General features: G+C 40.8%; 1 protein-coding gene across 4 annotated transcripts in view; it reads right to left on the reverse strand.

Annotated features, from left to right (window-relative positions):
- Positions 1 to 293: 293 nt before the first annotated feature.
- Positions 294 to 16,384, reverse strand: part of LINGO2 (leucine rich repeat and Ig domain containing 2) — a 757,476-nt gene continuing 741,385 nt past the window's right edge. For 3 of the 4 annotated variants that reach the window (XM_084628753.1, XM_084628754.1, XM_084628755.1), the window contains one exon: positions 294 to 4,571. In XM_084628753.1, coding sequence (XP_084484879.1) covers positions 2,715 to 4,535 — 1,821 coding nt within the window. In that variant the 5' untranslated portion in view covers positions 4,536 to 4,571 and the 3' untranslated portion in view covers positions 294 to 2,714. Of the gene's footprint in view, positions 4,572 to 12,341; positions 12,404 to 16,384 lie in introns of those variants that run through there. The other variant, XM_084628756.1, reaches the window with a different exon arrangement.

Raw genomic sequence — 16,384 nt, forward strand, 5'->3', positions numbered from 1 at the left:
CAGATATCCTAACAGCACAATAACTATTTCATTACTTCTGAGATACTGTTTCCAGGTGGGGTGGGGAAGAAGAGGGAAAGGGAAGGGTTCAGCAATGGGGTAGTAGTTAAACTTGAAAATACAATACATTCTAGATTAGTTTCTATGAATACAGCTCTTCCTGATTTTCCCATCACTTTCTTTTTCCTTTTTTTGTGTAATTTAAAATAAACAAACATACAAAAAAGCCATCCACTTGGATATGTACCAACCACCTAAACCAGAATTCAGCAGCACTTTTGCTCAAAACGTTGATTTTATTGTCAGAGTTAAATCAGGTCATCATCACTACAGGGGAAATGGATTGCTAATGGATAAATGATAATTACAAGGGAAAGGCAAATGGAAATGTCTCCAATTGATAATTCAGCCATTTTTTCCCCCTCATTTATTTATTTATTTTACTATCCATATAAAACGAACAATAGCGTTTCAGTGGCTCTGCTGTTTGATCAGCAAAAACAATCTCTCTGTTGTCACGTGTTTATTCAGGAATCACTTCATTTCATTAAAATTCCATAGAATTTCAAAGGACAAAAGGATTATTCCCCACCATATAAATCCCCAGTAATCTAATGTGGTGCATAAAAAAAGGGAACACCCCCTTTGTCCTCAACTACATGAAATGTAGCAATGATTTAAATGGAGATCAACCACTCAAAACAACAGGTTGAGATTTTCAATGCAGTCTAGGTCCTGATCCTGCATTCTGAATCAGGGATCTGCCTGGACAGACTGTAGCCTAGGGGAGTTAAACACCCCTCCTTATTTATAGCAACAGAAGAACTGTGTCTAAATCCCATAGCTCTGCTGTGAAAATCTCAGCCAAAGAACATGGGTAACTTTTTCAAAAGTGGCTAAGTCCCAATCAGAGTCAGTCAATCTGATTCATGCTCCGAAGTGTCCATGTCAAATTTTCAAAATGAGACTTAGGCTCCCAAGTCACATAGGCACTTTTGAACAGTTTACCCTAGGTTGATTTTATGCTCATTCTAGTTAAACACATTGATTATTATTCTTACTCAAAGTTGTTCCAAATAATTTATAAATCATATATAATTGCCAACCAAACATTTAAATAAATTAATCTATGGCTCATATTTATCAGGACATTACAAGGTGGTTAAACACTACCCCCTCCCACCAAGAGTTGGAAAATACTAGTACTCTGAAATATCTTTTTGATACCAACAGTACAATGAGTTGACATTACAGTTCCAAGCCCTTTTTGCATGATCTTTAGAGGAATAAAACAAACACATATATAAAGATAACCAGTGTTCCTCTTGCCTTTTCCCCTCCACATAAACAAACAAATGAAAAAAACCCAACAGATTGCCACCTCATGCTCTGGGCCATTGTCCCTAAAAAAACCAAGACAATACAATTATTAAAATGGCAGATTGAAGTAATCTGTTAATGGAAATTAGCTTTTGTGTTTATATGTTATTTATTAATAGATGGGATGAGATTGACAGTGGCTAGAAGTTCATTATAATTGGCAGTACTTTGGCCTTTTGGAGGCTATCATGTTTTAAACATTTCTTTAGGAGCATGATCCTCTTATTATGCATGGATACCTCTGGTTTATTGGCATTGGAGAAGAGTTCATTCCTATCAACAGAGCTTTTATACATTTTAATTCACTCCCGCAAATATTAAGGTGACCATATGTTCCTAGGAGTACACAGAATGCATTATCTTCTTTCCTTTCCCCCCAGTACACATTAACATTTTAAGAATGGCTTGGAAATTAAAACCAAGGGGTGACAAAAACAGATCTCTTTTTTCAAAGTATAATTTATCTCATTTATAGGTCTGTTACGCCTAGTAGGTGGTGCTCTCCTGGGTGAGAACCAGGGCTTTGTTACAGTAAACTGGTCCAGTGTGATATCACAGATATAAAAAATATTCCATTCTGTATCAAAACTAGGCACATGCCTTTTATTTATATGAAGAGAAGATCAACAGAGCAGGACATTTGTGCCCTAAGCTATGTCTCTCTGGTCTTCTACATGAGAACAAAAGTATCTTGTGTTGTCTCATCAGTAACTACAGAGGTCTAATTTTAGGTTTGACTGTAGTTAAGGGGAGGAGTGACATCACACTTGGGTCAGTCTCGGTGGATATCTCAAAGCACAGCCTCTCATTCATATTGCTTTAAAATGTACACAGTATATATGTATATTAAAAAAAGATAAGATCAATTTCTTTGTGGTGTTGAACCAACTATAAGGTATGATGCAAGGCTTTAACAAATGAGATCTATAGATACAAATTTCACTGTAGAGTATGTTTTAGACAAAGGTGTCTTTTTTAATATGTAAATCCTACACTGTAGGGTTTTTTTCCTTTCTTTTTCTTTTTTGTAGTGCTAGAAAATGTTGAACAACTGTCCATGAACATGAGCCAACCGTTCATTACTGAGATCCCCAGAATGCCAATATTTGCAATGCAAACAATTAGTACCATTTACCAACTATTTGAAAGGCCCTGACACACATGCCTCAAGGTTAGGAGGCTCTACTTTACAACTCCAAATAGTCTTTCCATTTCCACATAACCATTTGACACAGTGACAGCTGCATTAAGCTGCCTCCGCCTAGCAATTCCACATGCCAGGCTTGTTTAACTGGTTATAATGCCACAGAAAAACCACTGCTAGCAGTATACCATCAAATCATTTTCATATTGAACCTCCGTGGTCCAGCAACCTCCCCTTCAACTACAGCACCGTTGTTTTTGCGGGGGACATACTCAAGGTCAATGCTGGTTTTGTGCTTGCCTTTCCCTCGGCTCCACACAAAAAGAAGTAGGAAACAAAATAAAACAACTCCAAGGAATGTGAAACAGCCCATGGCTGTGGACACCAGTATTGTCTTAAGGTCCAGAGAGAAGGTGTTCACACTGGTTCCATTGGAACTGGTGTCATTGGAGTCTGTCATATACATAGGGGTCCTATTGGCGTAAAGGAAACGGTCCGAAGTGAATCCTTTTACCGTAAGGGAGGCTGAGTATGTGTCATTCCCAGCTGCGTTACTTGCAATACAAATGTAGAGTCCAGTGTCTTGATCTTGAGCAAATCGGATCTCCAGCATGCCATCTCCCAGCACCGTGGCTCTTCCATTTGATTTAGTTGTGATCAGCCTCCGTCGTGGCGTCACCCAGGAGATGGTGGGTTGAGGGTCCCCATCGGCATTGCACATCAGCTGCACTGTCTGTCCTTCCTCCACTACCAGGTACTGCAGTTTCTTGTCTCGTATCTTGGGCTTCTTGCAGGTGAAATAAAAGGAAAGGGCGGTGCTGTGAAAGTCTTGGAACAGCTTCTCTCTGACGCTGTCTGGGCCGGCACACATAGGCTGCTGACTACCAAACTGTAAGATAGGCTGCCTTTGTAATAGCCAAAGGAGGCGGCAATCACAAGCCAGGGGGTTATTGTTAATGCAGAGGATCTCAAGAGTTTGGGGGGAATGGAATACATTCTCTTCTAGCGTTTCTAACAGGTTTTGGGACACATTAAGTACACGCAAGAACCGGAGCCCTTGGAAAGCATGTGGTTCAATGGTACGTAACTGGGCCCCCACCATGTGCAATTCCTGCAGACGCACTAAGTCTGCAAACATGCCTGCCTCAATGGTGCTTATGGGGTTGAAGGAGAGGTTTAGGTGTGTCAGGTAAACCAGGTGTTTAAGAGCAGAATAAGGTATTGCAGACAGGTTGGTGTTGGTGACTGAGAGAGAAGTGAGGTTGAGACCATACAGGCTATTGGCAGGCATCATGTCCAGTAAAGGCCAATAGTTGATCTCCAGGTCTTTTAGGCGAAACAATCTCTTAAAGGCATACACAGGCAAAAGGTTAATGTTGAGATGTCTCAGATGCAGACTGATGAGGTTGTGAAGGTGGGAAAGGGCTTCTGTTGGTACAGCTGTTAGGTTGCATTTCTCCAGGGTGAGCTGCTCCAGGCTAAGCAGTCCACTGAAGGCCCTGTGGGATATATAAACCAAATCATTGTCCCCAACCTCAAGGGACTTTAGGTTATGCAGATCCTGAAACATGTAGTCCAGCAAAATGACAATCTTGTTTTCACTTATATCAAGCTTGGTTAAGTTTGACAACCCTGTGAATACCCCTAGCGGGACTAGCTTTAGACGGTTTCCTTTCAGTCTCAGAGAGCGCAAGTTGAAAAGATTGTTAAAGGCTCCAGGCTCTACATTGGCAACAATATTGTCACTGAGGTCTATCTCCTCGAGCAGCGGGTAGGATGTGAATTCCTCAGGGTTGACGCTCTTCAGCCGGTTCTTGCTTAGATCCAGGATTTTGGTCTCGATGGGGATACCCTCAGGGATGGAGATCAGGCGCCTCCTGTGACAGCTGACAGACTTGTTCTGCGCTGAGCACTCACAGCGGGCTGGGCAGCCTATGGTGGACCCCATGAAAACGAGCAGCACAGCCAGACCTAGGAATGGCTGCCAGCATGATATGGCCGTGTGAAGCATGACTCCACCGATGTTGTTTACTCCTCGGTCACGAGCCTGGCAGAAGAGTGAAGAAAAGGGGGAGAAGTTAAGTTAGTAGCTAAATACTGTTTTAACCAGATTTCTGGCATCCATTTCAGAGCAGTCTCATAGATTTCCATTCAAAACCACAACAAAAGCCATAGCAAATGGAGACAAAAGGAAAACATATTTCCATTACAAGTCAAGGGACATGTCTAAGAATCCGTTCATTTGGCATTCTGCCCCCAGATTTCAGATACATCATGCAGCAGTTTTTCCTACTGGATGCAGTGACGGGGGTATTTTTTTCCCATTTGAGTCTCTGCATGACGGTGCTGCTGCTAAATCAGACACTCTATGCTAACAGGTCTAGCAATAAAGTGAATCACGCTTACAAAATGTATGCAGCACTGGGACTCAATGATGTGATATTAAAACTTTTGTCTTTCCTGTTTCAATATTTTAACTGTGAACCTTAAGTTGCATTCACTTCATTTGTATAGAAAAGAGAGTTTCCTAGCAAGAGAAGGATTCCTATTAGCATTTATTGTACACATTATAGTGATATACAGATTGATACACACTCTCTATATATATCGATGATATATATATATATACACACACACACACACACCTATATGGAACTGGTGCACGATAGACCGATAGATAAATAATAGAACTGGTGAATCTCTGATTAGCACTTCAATTAAGAACAAATCAATTCTTGCTGAAACGTTGCTTTAGCTTCACAAAGAGGTTTTATTAATTTCTCGGCCCCATTGAGATGACAGCTATTGCAAAGGGCATTGTTTACAAAGTACCTTTTTCATTCTTAAATATGTAAGTTAATTGTGATGGGGAGAGAGGAGCAGCAGCAAAAAAAAAAATAAAAAAAGAAAGAATTGTTTTGTTTTTAATAAAACACATTCAAGATAGGGACAATAGATTGCTTGGCAGCCATAGTGTCTATTAGATTTATTTACTCCCACCTGCAGATTAAAATTGAGGGTAGCTTAACAAAGGATGCCTTCTATTACATTTAATTACTATCCCGTGAAGCTGTATTTTAAAGGGGCAGCTACCAAAAAGGTGGGTCCTTCTATCAGGTGGCTACTCAACAGAGCATCTCTATGACTTGATTCCATACAAAAAACAAGAAAACAGGTGTTCTTAATTCTCATGACAGTGAATGACTAATAACAGTTTCCAGAGCTAGGCACACTGCAAGCAGGGACAGTGCAAGCTTCCTCTCATAACTCTGTGAGTGCACCTTAGTTTTGACCTACATGGCCTTCCTATTCCACTCCAGTGCTTCTCCTAGTCAGAGAGTGATAATGTACAGCAAATTGTGTGGTGGTTTTGTGATGTTGCCTGGGGACTAGGATGAAGACCATACTTTGTTACACTACCTATAAAAGTACATTTCAACCTTGTCCTGGAAGGACAAACTGCTGAGATTCATTTAGTTTCCCCCTTCAGTAGAAGTCTTGTGAGTAAAGATTACTGGTTATGTCCAACTGTGACAAAGGTTTTCCAAGATAAACTTCACTTCATTATGAACTAAGTTAAGACTGAAAATCTATTGGCCTCTGTGATTTGGGTCTTTCCACAGAATTCTGATCAAAGGAGCTTTCAGTCACTCTGATCATTACATTTTTAACTCCGTCTGTGTGGTTAGCACTTTCGTACAGACACTTCTGGTGTGCAGGGAATTCATTTTCCATCTTATTCACCTATGTAGGAAGCATAAAGTAAATAGGTTCAGTGGAAGACAAGAACCCCCGGAGTGCTTATGTCAGTTGGCAAAAGTATGAAATGTTTCTCTGCAGACATCCATGCTACCTGGTAACTAAAACTTCTAAGAAGCATAGAAGCTGCTGTTGAGGAGAATAAAAAGTGATAAAAGGATTTCTCCACCATGTCTGAATCAAGAAAGGGAAGTGGTGTTTGTAATCACTTTTGTGTATGTGCATGCATGTGCATTGGAAAATTTGTGTGCATTAATTCATGTGTGTTTGAGATTCAGAGCTGAGGTTTAAGATGGTGGAAATTATATGTTAGGAAGTAGTAGGGGAGTCTAAAGGAGTAAAATTGATTTGATTCACATGCCAACAGCCCAGAAGAAAATGTGAATAAAAGCTGAAAGGATAGAATAGAGGGGACACTTTAAAATTCTATCTGCCCAGGCTGTTCAACCCCATTCATCACACCTTTTCCCTCCTGTTAGTTATTTTTGTGGAGACTCTCTTCCCTTCCAGCTCCTGTGTGTGCGCAAATGACACCATTTTAGGCCTAGCCTTCATTAGGAAAAAAAAGTGTGCTCTGACCTCATGTAATCTAACACATGGATAACTAGCAGGAGGAAAATCCTCAGGAAGATGAGGCAGTTTGTAGTTTTCACATGTGTTAGTGGGTTCCACTAGGCTCCCCCTTAGTGTTTACCTCAACCTGTTAACATGTGAAGGCACTACAGTTTCTCGTCTTCACTAAGATTTTATCTCGCATTGGGTACTATGTGTTAGTCAAGAGGAGGTAAGAACACACTCTTTTCCTTAGCATAAATGCACACTTAAAGTTTGACTTGATTAGGATTTAAAGGCGTGTTTTCAGAATATGCTAGCTAACATCCCTAGCAGGTTTGTCCCTAGGGTTCCATTTGAGCAGCTAGCACGTTAGAAGTGTACACTGCCTTGCCTACATTAGACAGTGTGTTAAATAATAATAATTTGTGGTCAGTCTATCTGTTAACACCAACAGTTCTTTCTCTCTTCTCTTTGGGCTCTGATATTATGTCCATTGCTGTAGGGTCTGGGTTTCTGCTCACCATTCTAGTGAAACATGAAAAGGTTATAGAATCATAGAAATGAAGGCCTTGTATGGATCTAGAGAAGTAATCAGGCCCAGCCTCGTACACTGAGGCAGAACCAAATAAACTTAGACCATAATCTGGTTGTTATAATCTAATAAAGAGAAACACGAAACAAACAAACAGTGTGAACCACAGGAAAGAGAAACAGAAGGTTGTTTTTTGTAATTACTAGTAGGCATTGCATGAATGAATCATACGGGCAGCCTTGAATGCATTAAAGCAATGGTTACAGAAATTTCAGTTTCTCATCCAATCACCCCACATCCACTGAAGTTTTCTTTGTCTGTATGAATTAATATTATGCATTCAATAAGTTCTCTTCCGCAAAATGACTCTTCTGCAGGTGACTATACATTTAATGGTGGCTCATTTCTCTTTACACTTCTGTGATGTTTGTTTTATTAGCTGACAAAGGACTCAGCTTTCAGATATAGTTACCTAACAGGGCATCAACATCCCAGAGCGGAATACTGAAATTGGCACTTATTTGTCTGCCTGAGTGCCAATTTAAGCATCCAAATGCCAGATCTGGATCAGCCATATTTGAATTTTGGTCTCCCATGTTTTTAGTGTTTTTTTGTTTTTATTACAGAATGACACATTTCAGGATATTATTCCTTACTGAAGAGTAAAAATTAACAAACTTCCCCTTCTTTCATTTCTCGCTCTCTGACTGTGCCTTTTAAATCCATTGTTAAGAATCAGGTTACCTTTGGCCCATATCCTGTTTCAACATATGACCTTACCCAGGGTTCAGATGACTGATTAACAATTAACAAAGCTTGTTTTAAGTCATTAGTTAATAGTTCTGTTTGATCTCACCCAAAACACTTGAGACCTCTTTTAGTTGGTATTTATTCCAGACCTTTGAAATGCAAATCACTTGTTCAAAATCCTGCAGCTTTGACTCTCAGTTCTGACTACATGTAAGTGTTTGACCAGAGTGAGTATACCTGTATTTCTTAAGTCTTTAGCGTGAAAATCAACCCAGTGCAGAAATCTTGCACAAAATCCTATGTACCACTTAACAAACTGTGTAAGATTGTTTGGGATTTGCACAGACCCTCTATACTGCAGTGAATTTCACCTTTAAATAGGAATAATTTATCTAGCCTTGATGCCTAATAGCTATTGTGCTGCTGCTCGTACTCCTCTTTGATCTGGCTATTCCTTGTCCAGTCTGACTCTACATCATTACACAGTGTCAGCATGTACCCAGAGCCAGTAAAAGACTAAAGACCAAATTCAGCCAGTGGCTAAGCATGCTTGTATTCAAAGCCATAAGTACTTGGTAGTGTTGAACCCACAGCCAAACAGGAAAATCAGGGATAACCGTGTTATAGGCAGAGCTGGCAGTGTGGCCTATAGGTAAGGTCACTAACGCTTGCTGTTGTAAGTCCCTGTTTTCAGTTGTTTCTATGTTTGATAAACTAACCATCTGGGATGACATTTTCTGTGCTGGGTGTCTGTCTCAGGCGGAATATTTTTGGATTGTTTCAACTAAAATAGATCAGCCATTTCTGAGAAGAAGATCAGGGGGAAATACATTGTTTTGCCCCGTTAAAAAGATTCTATTTTGCAGGGAAGCAGTAGCACCTCGATTCCTTGGAGAGGGGACTTGAAATTAGGCAGGGGTGTGTGTTACTGTAATGTCAAGGTCTGCCTTTTGCCATCCCCATAAGGACCTGCCCAAATTATAAGCTTCCAAAACATCTTAGTTAGCACATTCGCAGTAGAAAATTGTTGGAGTTTGACAGCTAAATTCTCTGAAGAGTCTAGCTGAACTGAGCATGCTCCATCTCTGGACTGCAGGTGTGAAGCCAGATTTTCCCTGCAATTTGTCCTCCCAGCTGTGGGACAACTGAGCACTGATGCTGACAGCAAGGGGACTGAGAGGGGAGTAGAGGTGTAGGGATTGGGGTGGAGGAGAAGGTAAGAGCGGATTGCAGGAGCCAGAGTGGGGATAATAGAGGGAGAGTGCGGACAGGAGCAGGTGGCAGGAGTGGACAAGAGCAGAGGTGGTGGGGGGCAGGAGCAGATGGGTAATTATGTAATTAAAGACTGTATCATAATGCATACATCTAAGAGGGTTGACATAAGATTGCACAGTTCTAATTCTGGCATTTCCTAACTTTGGAATGCTTGACTTTACAACCTCAACATTCTTTTAATGTAGGGTTTTTTTAATGTAATGTCTTACATAGTGCACTGGGAAAGGAAGACCTATCTTTGCTTCCTGCTCTCTCAGGCCCTGAATCAGGAAAACACTTAAGCAAGTGCTTAATTTTGGCATGTACTGAAATCTCATTATCTGGATGACTTCAGCATGTGCTTGAATACTGTCCTGAACAGGGATGCTTTCTTGAATCAGAGTTTCACTGAAGTAAGAGCAGTGGCACATGGGTACCTTTGGGTCATCATTTTTATTTCCCTCTCCCCCATCTTCCTCCATTACTCTTCTTCATTTCTGTAGGGAGTTTATCATCTTCTCCTTTCCTGGCTTCACGTACATCAGAGCTTTATAATCAATGATGCTTAAACTAAGGAAGTGGACTGTTATTTCCCATTAGAGCACTTGCTGTCTATGTAGTAATCAATATACAATCCAATAATTAATACACAAGAAGAAGCCATATGTGCTTCTATAGCATCTTTCGTCCAAGATATCAGGACATTTTACAAACAACGTATTAAGCCTTACAACATCCTACTGAAGTAGGTGAGTAGCTGTAAGAATACTGCACAAAACATTTCTCTAGCAATTCATTCAAATTTGGAAGAAAGCTTTGATTCAATTATGTTCACAATCCGATGTTCATTCTCCACAAACATTTCAGCACAAAAAGTCTGTTAGGCTGAATACCCACAAAAAGCCCAATTTCTAATGTTAAAATGATTAGTGCTGTAGTAGCAACATAATTTGAAGATTTGAATAAGGTAGTCACTTTATGGATCATTTAGGGAGGGTAGTTCATGCACAAGGGAAGCAAAGAAGAAAATGCAGAGAGAGTTTGTCGGAGAAGTGGACAAATGGGCTTTTAAGCTTGGCGTGCTTGGTAAATTGGAGGGGGACAGGAAGCAACAGAATAAGAGACAGGATTAGAAGTAGAGAGGGGGGCAGAGTCATAAAAGGGCCTCAAAAGTGAAGTAAGATTCAAAGTTTGCTCTGTGCTGATTAATTCTCTGAGTCATCCAATAAAGGGACAGAGACAATACCAAGCAATCTACCTATTTAACAGACAATGCAAGTTGCAACTATTCCCAGAAATTGTTTGCAGGCAAAGAATTATGGGCTGAAGAAATACTGAATATCCAGTGTATGTGAGAATTTCACAATCTGTTCACAGACAATTCAGAAACAGATAAAAAAAGGGAAATTCATCCAAATTATTCACTTGGCTATGTGCCAGTTCAGGGCAACTCCACCTGTATTCTCCCTCTGTGGTTCATCAAGGATACCCACTCTAGACTCCCAGCTCCTCACTGTCACCTCTCTTGGAGAGAGACCCACGTCTCTCTTTCTCCTGACCAGGGTTTATCCAGATTGCACAGTTTCCCTGCCTACTCTGTGCTATTCACAGCAAGCTAGACTGCCTAAACAGGCCAGCGTCTGTGCATTGCTTTCTCTTCAGAGGCTATAAACAGCATACTGGCCTGCAGTTATATGTTACGACACAGCTCTTTATAGGCAAGGTGAAAGCATTGCAGAGAAAACATTAAAAACAATAAAAGAATCTATGCACATGTTAAAAAGCTTACCAGAGGTCACCCCAGCTCCAGTCTCAGGCTCTGGTAGGTGTCAGACCTTCTAAACCCACAACTGGGTTTTCCCCGTGGCTACAAGTTCATAACTGTCTCAGAATAAGAACCAGAACCACCATGACTAGTTCAGTCTTTCCTTTTATACAGCATGGGGTTTTGATCGTAGGCTCATGTAACAGGTGATCAGCAAACAATGGCCCACTCTTCAGGGCATAGCTTCAAAAGACTGGGTTTTTGCATAACCAGAGATGGGGTTCCCGGCCAATGGGAGCTGGCACTTGTGGCGGGAGCAGCGGAGCTCCTGCCCTGGCCCCTGCCTCCGCTGCCTAGAAGCTGCAGAGATATGGAGCTGGGTAGAAATACCCTGCCAGCCCCGCCAACCTCCCCTCCCAATACGAGGGGGGGGTCCCAGGCCACATCCCCAGCACCCGCGGTGCCCCTGGACTGCCCCTCCCCCAGAGCCCCCCGCCCAAGTTTTAGTCAGGGCAGGTATTTTTAGTAAAAGTCATGGACAGGTCATGGGCCCGTGAATTTTTGTTTACGGCCCAAAAAGAAAAGGAGTACTTGTGGCACCTTAGAGACTAACCAATTTATTTGAGCATAAGCTTTCGTGAGCTACAGCTCACTTCATCGATGAAGTGAGCTGTAGCTCACGAAAGCTTATGCTCACATAAATTGGTTAGTCTCTAAGGTGCCACAAGTACTCCTTTTCTTTTTGCGAATACAGACTAACACGGCTATTACTCTGAAACCTGTTTACGGCCCGTGACCTGTCCATGACTGTGACTAAAACGTAGCCTTACTTATAACAGGAGACTAAGCATTGTGCAAAAGTAAAGTCTACCAAAGACTGGAACATTGATAACGATGCTTATAAGTTTTTAACATTATTTATTTCAGATTATTTATTTTGTTGAAAAACTTTATTGAAGAGGTGTCCTCATCTTGACTTGAACACCACCAGGCTTGATCATAAGACCATTTGCAGCTGTCCCATGTTTCAATTAAAATTAAAATTACACACAACAGCTAAGAGTCCTTTCATTTTTCTTTCAGTATATATGTATCAGTTATTACTACTTTAGGAAGCACAGCTGGAATCACCAGGATTGTGTGAGAGTTATATATTATGTTCTCTCATAGCTGCACTAATTAACCCCATTTGAAGAAATTACCTCAAAAACCAGACCAGTAGGAGGGCTGAGCACTCTGCTTAAAATAAGGGAAGGTTGGCTTTCTGTCATCAGATCTATGTAGAAAATAAAAATAAAAAGTGAAAAATTATTCTCTTCCTCCATGAAAGAGGTGGTCCCTCTTCCCGGACATATTAGGTACAGGAAAACTTGCATTAACGCATACAATAAACAGAGGATTATATTCTCCAGAGAATTTGAATTTTGATATTTGGCATCATCTTAGGGAAGTTGGGTGGAACTCTAGGCAAGGTACTCTTGGTACCTGAGTTGTTGAAGAGGGCTGCTGCAATCTGCATCAGCTGCAGATTTTTCAGAGCTACTGCTTTTGAGGTTAATTGAATCACACTGTAATATTCCAGTTGGGCAGTGACAAATGTGTGTATGATAGAGTCTAGGTCATCAGCAGAAAGCAAGGGATGCAGATTCCTTTGTGAATGACGGAATATGTTTCTTCCATGTGAAGCTGTACGAGGGACCTGGATCTGTGAGGAGTCAAGAAACCTTGTGGACATATGGTTTTGACTGGTAGAGACAGCACTGTTTTGACAACCTTGTCAAAGTGTTTTCCTCTGCCAACCACCATAACCTCCATCTTGCTGGTGTTTAACACCAATCAGCTCTTCCTTATCTAGACACTGGGATAACTGGGTGACAGTAATGTAGCTGTCAGTTGTGAACAACACAGTGATATGCCATTGGCATACCATTGGCAACCGAGAACACTTTTCTCAGCAGCTGTGTGTAAATATTGAATAGGCCAGGGAAAACACTATGATACTCCACAGGGGATAGGTCTGGTGGTAGACATCTAAGTGTTCATCACTACCCTGTGGGCCCTCGAGGAAAGATTCTATTTTCATGCCCTGGATCCCTGTCATCTTCTTCTTCAGGTAGGATAGCTGTATCCTATGACCAATCATCAAATGCAGAGAGGTCTAAATGTATAAGTATGGATGTTTGCCCTTTAACTTGGGAAAACAAGAGACTGACCATTTGCATCCCTAATGCTGTTTCTATTCCAAATGCCAGCTGGAGGGTCTGGTCTAAGGAGAATCTAGGCAATTGGCTGTCAACAGATGTGTTTGCATGAGTGAGTTAATGTTTTCAGAAACTTTTAACCCAAATATGCCTGTAGGAAAATACATGCACATTAGGAGGGTTTCACTACTCTACCGGGGTGCATGTGTGGACTGGGACCATGTGTACTATAAGGTTTATAACCATCGCAGCTTGCAAACTGCTAAAAAACAAAATCTAAATCCTAGTATGGAGGGCAATTTTAATTCAGGGCACTGGAAGTTTTGGCAAATTAAAAATTACCTATAGTGCTAAGGAAAGAATTTTAACAGTAATGAAAGCATCTCAGTATTGAACATTGAAATGGGAGTGAGAAGGTGAATACACCTAGTGAAACTGGTAACACATGCATATGGACAATTGAATTACATGGAGAATAAAAGAAAAAAACAACAAACAATCCCATCAGTTGTGTGGGCCTTTCCCCCTCTCCCCCCACCTGGATAAGTATGTTAGCAGCTGTTCTGTTTGTAACTTGTGCAGAAATCCTGTCAGTCAAGGCAAAGAATAAACTCACCAGGGGCTCTCTGTCTTTGAACTGTCACATGCAGAGCCTACTGAGTGTGGCAAAGGAGAAAGCTGTCGAGTGTCTGTTGGGTGCTGTTTCCATACTGCTGGAGGAATTAGAGGGTATGGGAAATACGACATTAGATCTGTTTGCTGTTCAAAATATTAAGGACTAGGGTGACCAGATGTCCCGTTTTTAAAGGGACAGTCCTGTTTTTTGGGGACTTTTTCTTATATAGGCGCCTATTACCCCTCACCCACGGTCCCATTTTTGCACAGTTGCTATCTGGTAACCCTACTAAGGACCAGTACAATATAGTACATTTCTTAGTCCTTTTCAGAGTTCCCAAAAGTTCTCTGGCCCCAGAATTCTGGGCCACATTCTCTGTTAGCATAACTCCGTTAAACCCAACAGTGTTAGGACAGCAGAGAATTGTGGCCTATATGATGGGGATGGCAGAGTGGGGGGAAAGAATACTTTAGCTCATCAGTCACCACCTAATAGGTTTTGCAGAAAGAGATCAGGTAATCCAAACACAATTAAAGCCACTTAATGGCTCAGATGGGAAACAAAGCCATCACTGAGGTGGCTGCGGAAAACTGGTACCCCTTGCATCTTAAAGAAAAAAAAAGAGCTCACCATAGTATATACACACAGCAGACTGAAAATGTTGGCTGCCTTGCAGATTCCTTATTAGCTAAAGGGGTTCCTAAAATATATTTAGATTCAAAACCAGCCTGCAGAAGGGCCAAGGCAGAAATACATAAATTACAACTGACATTTTGTCTGGTGCCCTAGACAAATTCTGTTAAATTTTACATTGATGTAACTCCAGGGACTTCAACAGTTATTCAAGTACTGGTATAAATAACAACGGAATTTGGCCCATGCTGTACAGTTTTTATATACATCTTTCACAGTGGCGGGTACAGATATATGCCCACCAGTAAGGAGGATTTATGGAGAACATGCACTTTTTTTGTTCAGTGACATCAGACCTAGCACACCAAGGCACTCTTTGCAGAAGGCAGTCAGTCTGCTCTTTGAATTAATGTATGTTTTCTAAATGACATTTAATCATTAACAAAGGATAAAGGATACATTCACTGTGTCCTAGGCATGCTCATTATTCTAGTTATTGACATCAAAGCGGTGATTAAAGAGCCATTCCTTGATTGTGTTTGTCTGTCTTACTGTGCTAGCCTTCACTATGTATGGATTTTTGGTGTAGTTTTAAAAGGTCAAGTGAGAACTTCATTTTTTAAAATTTTTTATTTTATTGGATGAGGGTATTCTGGGTCTCTGGATACTGCAGCCGCTTGTTAGATAAATATGTACAGGAGTCCTTTTGCAGCGGGTTCTCTGTTCCAAGATCACTTATGCGCACCTGCATGCTGTCACTAAAGTCAATAGATCCTATGGGTGTTCAACTCCTGATAATGAGGATGCTCTTGTAGCATACTGTAGATGCTGTAACTATTGCACATCCTAACTCCACTAACATCCATTTTGATCTCATCCCTATAACCCACTGACTCCTTGGAAGCCTAGAACAGACCTCTAACAAAATGGAGGATATCATTTTAAGCCTTGACAAGTCAACCCATTTCATCTCAACCAAAGCGCTACATTTGAGTCCCTGGAACAGATTCTCAGCTAGTGTAAACGGGCATAGCTTCATTGACTGTGTGTTTGGGGAGAAGGGGTGGAATAGAGCTGGCTGGAAAATAGAAGGGGTTCTCGCTGTGGAAAATTTCAATGTTTTGCTGAAAAGCTGAAAAAGTCAAAGTTTTCCACAGAAAGGAGGAACTTTCTGTGAATATTATTATAGTTGAAAACCCCATTTTCTGTCAAAAAAGAGTTATAAGGGAAAATTTTCAATCAGCACTCTCTCTCTCTCCCACACACACATACACACACAGAACTCTTGAAAAGAAAAGGCAAACTTTGTTTATATGATTTGTGTTAACCCTATCCCAGAATCACCACATGCATCCATGCCCTAAATAAAATTAAAGCTAATATGTGCTTCTGTATTGGTGGATTGCATTCATATGGCCTAGTTAAAAAAACCCCAAAAGGACAATATTTGATTCTGCATGGTTATTTCCATCCATAATGATGTCTCAATTATATTCCCAATTAAAAACTCATTAATATCAAAGACAGTTGTGAAAAACACTACAAACTCAGATGACAATATGACAATGACAATTCGGGATCCTACAAGTTAAGGTGGCACCAGCACTAGTAACTGGAACTCACTTGTCATTCAGAAACTGGGAGCAAGCAGCTGCATGACAATAAATATTATAATGCTCTATTGACATAACTATAGCTGGAGAATCTCTGTCATAATTCAGCCTTTCCATTAGCTCCTGAATCTGAAATCCCATGTAGGACAAACAATTACCATGTGACAAATTGGAGATATGCA

This window comes from Lepidochelys olivacea (genome assembly GCF_965140295.1).
Source record: "Lepidochelys olivacea isolate rLepOli2 genome assembly, chromosome: 5".
NCBI lineage: Eukaryota > Metazoa > Chordata > Testudines > Cheloniidae > Lepidochelys > Lepidochelys olivacea.